Here is an 8,431-nt window from a genome sequence, read left to right as displayed (position 1 = left end):
TTTTTTTATTTTATTTTTTTTTTTTGAGACGGAGTTTCACTCATGTTACCCAGGCTGGAGTGCAATGGCGCGATCTAGGCTCACCGCAACCTCTGCCTCCTGGGTTCAGGCAATTCTCCTGCCTCAACCTCCTGAGTAGCTGGGATTACAGGCACGCACCACCATGCCCAGCTAATTTTTTGTATTTTTAGTAGAGATGGGGTTTCACCATGTTGACCAGGATGGTCTCGATCTCTTGACCTTGTGATCCACCCGCCTCGGCCTCCCAAAGTGCTGGGATTACAGGCTTGAGCCACCGCGCCCAGCCCCGTCATTTTTTAAGATAGGGTTTCACCATGATGGCCAGGCTGGTCTTGAACGCCTGACCTCAGGTGATCCACCCACCTTGGCCTCCGAAAGTGCTGGGATTACAGGCGTGATCCACTGCACCCTGCTGGCTTATTTTATTTTTTTAAGACAGAGTCTTGCTGTGTTGTCCAGGCCAAGTGTAATGGTGTGATCTCTGCACACTGCAACCTCTGCCTCCCAGGTTCAAGCGATTCTCCTGCCTCAGCCTCTGGAGTAGCTGGGATTACAGGCATGCACCACCAGGCCCGGTTAATTCTTGCATTTTTAGTAATGACGGAGTTTCACCATGTTGGCCAGGCTGGTCTCGACCTCCTGACCTCAGGTGATCCGCCTTCCTCGGCCTCCCAAAGTGCTGGGGTGACAGGCATGAGCCCTGGGCCCAGCCTGAGTTGTATTTGAATGGCCACGTTGTGCTGATCCACCTACCTGTTGATGGACACCTGGGTTGCTTCCACCCTCCATCTGTTGTGAGTGAACACGGTGTACAGGTTGACGTGCCTCTTCCTCTCCATCTGTGTCACCTCTCCCCGAAGCCAGCTGCTCTGTGTTGGAGAGTGGGCCCTGAGCCACCTCGTGGCACCTGGGCAGTGCCCAGCGTGTTGGAGGCACTCGGTGCTCACTGGGAGAACAGAGGGGCTGAAGCAGGTGTTGGTGGGTTCTCGACGTCCACGGGGGGTTTCGGAGCAGCCCCTGAAACCATTGTAGCTGCAGGTGGGTGTGTACGTGTTCAAATCCAGCCTGGGCAACACAGCCAGACCCCATCTCTACAAAAAATTACCTAGGCATAGGTGATGTGTGCCTGTGGTCCCAGCTACTCAAGAGTCTGAGGCAGGAGGATCGCTTGAGCCCAGGGTTCGAGGCTGCAGTGAGCAGTGATTGTGTCAGTGTTCTCCATCCTGGGCAACAGTGAGATAGTTTCTCAAAAAATAAAAAATAAAAAAATCAAGCCAGGTATAGTGGGTCGTGCTTGTGAAGTAATCCCAGCTCTTTGGGAGGCCGAGATGAGTGGATCCCTTCAGCTTAGGAGTTTGATAAGCCATACGTGGTAGCTCATGCCTGTAGTCCCAGCTCAGGCGGCTGAGGCACAAGAATCGCTAGAACCCGGGAGACGGAGGTCGCAGTGAGCTGAGATGGCACCAGTGCACTCCAGCCTGGAAGACAGAGCGAGACACCATCTCAAAAAGAAAAGGAATTTTCTTCTGGAAAAGAGGAGTCAGCCTTCATCAGGTTCTCAGGTTAATGGTGAGCAAAGAAAGAAAGTCTGCAGAGAAGGGCCTTGGCCTTCACCGTGACCCCGACGCTGTTTGCATATGAGCAGCCCTCAGGCCTTGGAACCCCAAGGGGCGGGAGGAGGAAGAGCTAACATTCCCTGTCTCTCTCCTCCCTTTGCCTAAGGATACTCCTGAACCAGACACATGGTGATGTCTGCGGGACATCTGTGGTTGTCATGACAGGGTGGAGGCCAGGGATGCTGCTCAGCCCTCTGCAGTGCCCAGGATGGCCCTACTGTCCGGTGCACAAAGGGGGAGACCTGCCTCTCCCCAGTGTGGTCGGCCCTTACTTCAGCCATGCGGAGGCTGAAAAACCCGTGTTAACTGCATGGAGACTGAGTCCAATCCTGCTCACACCAGGTACCAAGATAAACTCCTGGTGGGGCAGACGGTAGAAACCGGGGGACCCCCAGCTCCCGGGATTCACCTCTTCTCTCCCTCCCTACTCAGTGTGTGGGTTTCAATGTGTGCAGCCTCCTGAGACCTTAGCAGGGCAGAGCATTGTGGGATAAGGATCTCAGCCGGGCATGGTGGCTCACGCCTATAATCCCAGCACTTTAGGAGGCCAAGGTGGGTGGATCACGAGGTCAAGAGATCGAGACCAGCCTGGCCAACATGGCGAAACCCGTCTCTACTAAAAATACAAAAATTAGCTGGGCGTGGTGGCGCGCCTGTTGTCCCAGCTACTCGGGAGGCTGAGGCAGGAGAATCGCTTGAACCCGGGAGGTGGAGGTTGCAGTGAGTCGAGATCACGCCACTGCACTCCAGCCTGGGTGACAGAGTGAGACTCCATCTCAAAAAAAGTTCTCTTGGGGACCTGTGGAACCCCTAACCAGGGGTTCTCGCCCAGGGTGGTTTTTATACCCTCCCTGTACTACTGGATGATGTCTGGGGACATCTGTGGTTGTCACAGTATGGGGAGTTCCTGGCGTGAAGTAGGCGGAGTCCAGGGAATCCGCTCAGGTTGGGACAGTGGCCAGGACGGCCCCACCCCAGAGAATGATCCAGGACCTGGCCCCATTGTCCATGGTGCCAGGGCAGAGGAACTTGTTTTTTGGGGGGCATCTAGATGGCAAACCACCAGGAGGGGTCCTTGTCCGGTGCTGGTGGAGCGTGGAGGGGTGGCTTCCGACAAAATGCCTTGGCTTCTCCGTCTGCCAGCCAGGGCTCAGGTGACGAGCTCCTCCTTGCACACCTGCTGAGCCAGGAGACCTGGGGACAGGCTGTGGAGCCAGGCTGGAGATGGGCCCCAGGGGATGGGGGCATCAGGATAAAAGCTCTCTCGGGAACGGGTGGAGCTCAGGGTCGGAGGAGCTGCTGTGGCGGACGCGATTGGAGCTGCAGCCTTACCCAGGAAGCTCATGATGCTGGCACGTGCTTCCTGCCGTCCGGGCGGGACAGGGTCTCTCCCTCTGGGCACTGGACAGTGGGGCCGTTCTGGGTACTGCAGGGTGCTCAATGGTGACCCTGGCCTCCACCCACTCCATACCAGGGGCTTCCCCCAGTGGGGACAACCACAGATGTCCCAGACGTGGCCCAGCATCCCCCGGGGTCTGAATTGTGTTTGGTTGAGAACCAGGGACGAAGGTGACACGTGTTCGCTGTAACACAAAAGCTGCCATCAACACGATGGAGGAGAAACTCCCGAGACCCTGGTGTGTGCGTGGTGCCCCCTCGATGCTCTTTTGTGCTCCTGGGTGCGCCCTGCAGGTGGTAGCAGCAGCCTTCGCTAGAGGGGCCCAGGGCCCTGACGGGAGGGGCTGCCGTGCCACTGGTGAGCAGGACTGCCCCCTGGCATGGCGCAGGTCTCACGGCCCTTTGATGCAGATCGTCCCCCGCACCCACAGACGGCCGCCTGGCGCTAGGTGGCCGAACACCCTCTGCCTCTGATGTCCCTGCAGATGGAGGACGGCCACACTCTCTTTGACTATGAGGTCCGCCTGAATGACACCATTCAGCTCCTGGTCCGCCAGAGCCTTGTGCTCCCCCACAGCGCCAAGGAGCGGGACTCTGAGCTCTCCGACACCGACTCCGGGTGCTGCCTGGGCCAGAGTGAGTCGGACAAGTCCTCCACCCACGGCGAGGCGGCCGCTGAGACCGATGGCAAAGCGGGCCTGGCGGACAAGGACATGTGGGATGAGACGGAGCTGGGGCTGTACAAGGTGAGCCTCCTCTCCGCAGCCCCTTTGGGGTCTGCCGTTCTCCCTGCCGTTCTGGTCTTTGCATACCCAGGGCCCACGGGAGGGGCTTCCCATACCCCTCTCCAGCTCCGGGTGGGCAGGAATGGCCAAGAGGTGGTTCCCTGCTTGTTCCTTGAGCGGGGACATGGTACCCTGGGATTCCTTTGTGGCCCACCAGAGCAGAGTCCTGTGTGGGGGCCTGCACGTGTCTTCTCTGTGAACCTTGCAGTACCTGTGACATTTGTGAATTGCTGCCACCACCTACCTAAGATCAGGAAATGCCACAGAAAGATCTGGGTTTCCAGTGTTTTTCTTTATTTTCTTTCTTTGAGAGGGTCTCACTTTGTCACCCAGCCTGGTGTGCAGTGGTGTAATCAGCTCACTGCAGCCTTGAAGTCCTGGGCTCAAGTGATCCTCCCACCTGGTATTACAGGTGTGTGCCACCATGCCCAGCTGATTTTATTTATTTGTTTATTTATTTATTTAGAGACGGAGTCTTGCTTTGTTGCCCAGGCTGGAGTGCAGTAGTGTGATCTCGGCTTACTGTAACCTCTGCCTCCCAGGTTCAAGTGATTCTGATGCCTCAGCCTTCCTAGTAGCTGGGATTACAGGCACCTGCCACCATGCCTGGCTCATTTTTGTGGTTTTGCACTCCAGCCTTTTTTTTGAGACGGAGTTTCACTCTTGTTACCCAGGCTGGAGTGCAATGGCGCGATCTCGGCTCACCGCAGCCTCCGCCTCCTGGGTTCAGGCAATTCTCCTGCCTCAGCCTCCTGAGTAGCTGGGATTACAGGCACGCGCCACCATGCCCAGCTAATGTTTTGTATTTTTAGTAGAGACGGGGTTTCACCATGTTGGCCAGGATGATCTCGATCTCCTGACCTTGTGATCCTCCTGCCGGGGCCTCCCAAAGTGTTGGGATTACAGGTGTGAGCCACTGCACCTGCCCTGTTTTATTTCAATTTATTTATTTTTTTGAGACAGAGTCTCACTCCGTCACCAGGCACCAGGCTGGAGTGCAGTGCCACGACCTCGACTCACTGCAACCTCTGCCTCCCGGGTTCAAGCAATCCTCCTGCCTCAGCCTTCTGAGTAGCTGGGACTACAGACGAACACCACCACGCCCAGCTAATTTTTTTGTACTTTTAGTAGAGACGGGATTTCACCATGTTGGCCAGGCTAGTCTGGAACTCCTGGCCTCAAGTGATCCTCAGCCTGCCACGGTGCTGGGATTATTGTGAGCCACGGCACCCAGTCTGTTTTATCTTTTAGCAGACACAGGGTCTTACTATGTTGCCCAGGCTTGTCTTGAATTCCGGGCGCAAGCGATCCCCATGCCTGGGCCTCCCAGAGTGCTGGGGTTCTAGGTGTGAGCCACCACGCCCGGCCTGGATTTCCAGCTTATCTTGACAAATGGGCAGCTCTGGTGTCAGGGCCTCCCAGCAGCTGTGGCTGTAGCTGAGCAGCAGGGGCCTTTGCTAAGACCGTCCGTGCCCCCGGCCCCCCACACCTGTCATCCGTGCTGAGCTGGGTTTCTCATGGGTGGTGGTTCCCAGCCTGGAAGAGAGACCCTGCTGTAGGCATTCGTGTGTGAACCCTGGTTCCGGGGCATCCCAGCGTCCGAGGACCGAGGGGGATACCAGCGTCCCCTCGTTCCCTGCAGGTCAATGAGTACGTCGATGCGCGGGACACGAACATGGGGGCGTGGTTTGAGGCGCAAGTAGTCCGGGTGACGCGGAAGGCCCCCTCCCGGGACGAGCCCTGCAGCTCCACGGCCAGCCCGGCGCTGGAGGAGGATGTCATTTACCACGTGAAATACGACGAGTGAGTCCTGCGGGGGGCGGGCCTGGGCACTCGGGGTCTGTGGCGCACGGCCTTGGCTGCGGGTGTCCAGGCCAGAGCCTGGCACTGTCCCGAGATGGCAATCAGGGTCTGGGGCCCCACCCTGTGTTCCTAAATGGCACACAAGGCTGCCCACTCAGGGACCAGCCTGGGGACCCGAAGCCGGCTGCTCCCCCCTGGGTCTCCTGGCAGGGGTCTGCTCTGCTCTGCTCAGCTGTTAAAACTGCCACCCCATCGGTTTTTCTGGTGGCTTTTTGTTTCTTTTTATGTGAGATGAAGTCTCACTCTCGCCCAGGCTGGAGTGCAGTAGTGCCATCCTGGCTCACTGCAACCTCCACCTCCCGGGTTCAAGCAGTTCTCCTGCCTCAGTGTCCTGAGTAGATGGGACTGCAGGCGCACGCCACCATGCCCAGCCGATGTTTTTTTTTTTTGTTTGTTTGTTTTTTTGTATTTTTAGTAGAAACTGGGTTTCACTGTGTAACCCAGGATGGTCTCAATCTCCCGACCTCGTGATCCGCCCGCGTCGGCCTTCCAAAGTGCTCGGATTACAGGCGTGAGCCACGTGCCCGGCCCAGATTTTCTGTTTTATTCCTTCTTCTGGGCTTGTCATCTCTCTCTCGTTCCAACCTGACGTCACTCTCCAGTCCTTACACAAGTGTTTACTGGGCACTTCCACTCTGTCGCCAGGCTGGAGTGCAGTGGTGCGATCTCGGCTCATGGCAACCTCCGCCTCCCGGGTTCAAGGGATTCTCCTGCCTCAGCCTTCTGAGTAACTGGGACTACAGGCGCCCACTACTACACTTGGCTAAATTTTGTATTTTTAATTTAATTTTAATTTTAATTTTAATTTTAATTTTAATTTTTTGAGACAGTCTCTCTCGGTTGCCCAGGCTGGAGTGCAGTGGCGACATCTTGGCTGACTGCAACCTCTGCCTCCCAGGTTCAAATGATTCTCCTGCCTCAGCCTCCCAAGTAGTTGGGATTCCAGGCGCCTGCCACCATGCCCGGTTACTTTTTGTATTTTTAGAAGAGAGGGGATTTCGCTGTGTTGGTCAGGCTGGTCTTAAACTCGACCCCAGATGATGCACCTGCCTCGGCCTCCCAAAATGTTGGAATTATAGGCGTGAGCCACCATGCCTGGCCTCTCCTCTCGTTCTAAAGACACCAGTCCTGTTGGATTGGGGCCCACCCTACTGCAGTATGATCTCGTGTTGATACGATTTCATCTGCAAAGCTTCTACCTACAGCAACCCCGTTTTCAAAAACGGTCCTCTTTGTGGGTGCTGGGGATCAGGGCTTAAACATCCCTTTTTGCAGGGGACATGGGCAACCCATAACAAGTCTGTACCTGGAACATGCCATACATAGCTGTGTGTTCTCAACACCAGCCGATGAGCCTGTTGGGAGGGGTCCCTCTGCTCACTGCTGCGGGCGGCTGTCTCCACCTCGGCTCGCTTCCCGTTGAGGGAACCAGGCTTGGTGTTACTGTGGGATCTAAGGCTGGGGCTTTCCTCCCAGTTACCCGGAGAACGGCGTGGTCCAGATGAGCTCCAGGGACGTCCGAGCGCGTGCCCGGACCATCATCAAGTGGCAGGACCTGGAGGTGGGCCAGGTGGTCATGCTCAACTACAACCCTGACAACCCCAAGGAGCGGGGCTTCTGGTACGACGCGGAGATCTCCAGGAAGCGCGAGACCCGGACGGCGCGGGAACTCTACGCCAACGTGGTGCTCGGGTGAGCCTCGCGGTCCCGGGGGCGAGGCCGCCCTGTCTCCTTTCCTCCCTTCCCGGCTGCCCAGCCCCTTTCGGGGTCCCCGGAGGGGGTCTGAAGCCGTCCAGCCAGCGCTGTGTGTGCGAGGCCCTTGGCCTCCGGCCTGGCCTTCCTGCCTCCCCTCTGGCGTCCAGTCCTTGCTCTGCTCACTGCCAAGGATCTAAGGCCAACCAACTGCGCCCCTGGGGGCCTCTGCCCAGGGAACCGTCTCCCACCCCCCGTCCCTGACAGGCACCGTTGAGAAGCTTCCTTTTTCTCTCTCCTGTTTGTTTCAAGTTTGGCGAATGGGTCCCATTTACTGGGTCAAATTTCAGAAAGCACCCAAGACCACACGTGAAGATTCTCCCTCCTTTACCTGGTCACCCAGCTCCCCTTTCTGGCGACACCACCGTTACCAGTACTGTCCAGGAACGTTCTGTTCATAAACATACACATCAAACCACATGGTTTAGGAGAGGCAAACTGCCGTCCACGCCCGTTCGGGGCCTCCGCCTGCTTGGACAAAATAGTTTTATTGGGACGTAGCCACGCCCATTTTCATCTTACTACCCGTGGTTGCTTTTTTGTGTTAAAAGGGCAGAGTTGCATAGTTGCCACAGAGATTCTGTGGCCTCCAAAGCTGAAAATACTTCTTTCTGGCCCTTTGCAGAGCCCTGTTCTTCCTTGCCTTGTGTGTGTGTGTGTGTGATAAACCGTATGTAACAGAAAATGTACTTTTTTTTTTTTTTTTTTTGAGACGGAGTCTCACTCTGTCACCAGGCCACAATGCAGTGGCGTGATCTCGGCTCACTGCAACCTCCATATCCCAGGTTCAAGTGATTCTCCTGCCTCAGCGTCCCAAGTAGCTGGGACTGCATGCATGTGCCACCACGCCCAGCTAATTTTTGTATTTTTAGTAGAGACGGGATTCCACCATGTTGGCCAGGATGGTCTCGATCTCTTGACCTCATCATCTGCCTGCCTCAACCTCCCGAAGTGCTAGGATTACAGGTGTGAGCCACTGTGCCCGGCCTTTTTTTT

At 56.4% G+C, this 8,431-nt stretch overlaps 1 protein-coding gene across 1 annotated transcript in view; it reads left to right on the top strand.

Annotated features, from left to right (window-relative positions):
- UHRF1 (ubiquitin like with PHD and ring finger domains 1) overlaps nucleotides 1-8,431 on the top strand; it is a 48,259-nt gene that overhangs the window by 12,648 nt on the left and 27,180 nt on the right. Inside the window, exons 2-4 of the mRNA XM_032252488.1 lie at nucleotides 3,521-3,781; nucleotides 5,463-5,623; nucleotides 7,160-7,377. Coding sequence (XP_032108379.1) covers nucleotides 3,521-3,781; nucleotides 5,463-5,623; nucleotides 7,160-7,377 — 640 coding nt within the window. The remainder of the gene's footprint in view (nucleotides 1-3,520; nucleotides 3,782-5,462; nucleotides 5,624-7,159; nucleotides 7,378-8,431) is intronic.

Source organism: Sapajus apella, unplaced genomic scaffold, assembly GCF_009761245.1.
Source record: "Sapajus apella isolate SASKATOON/1434 unplaced genomic scaffold, GSC_monkey_1.0 scaffold77, whole genome shotgun sequence".
Classification (NCBI taxonomy): domain Eukaryota; kingdom Metazoa; phylum Chordata; class Mammalia; order Primates; family Cebidae; genus Sapajus; species Sapajus apella.
This window is presented reverse-complemented; position numbering and strand designations above follow the sequence as displayed.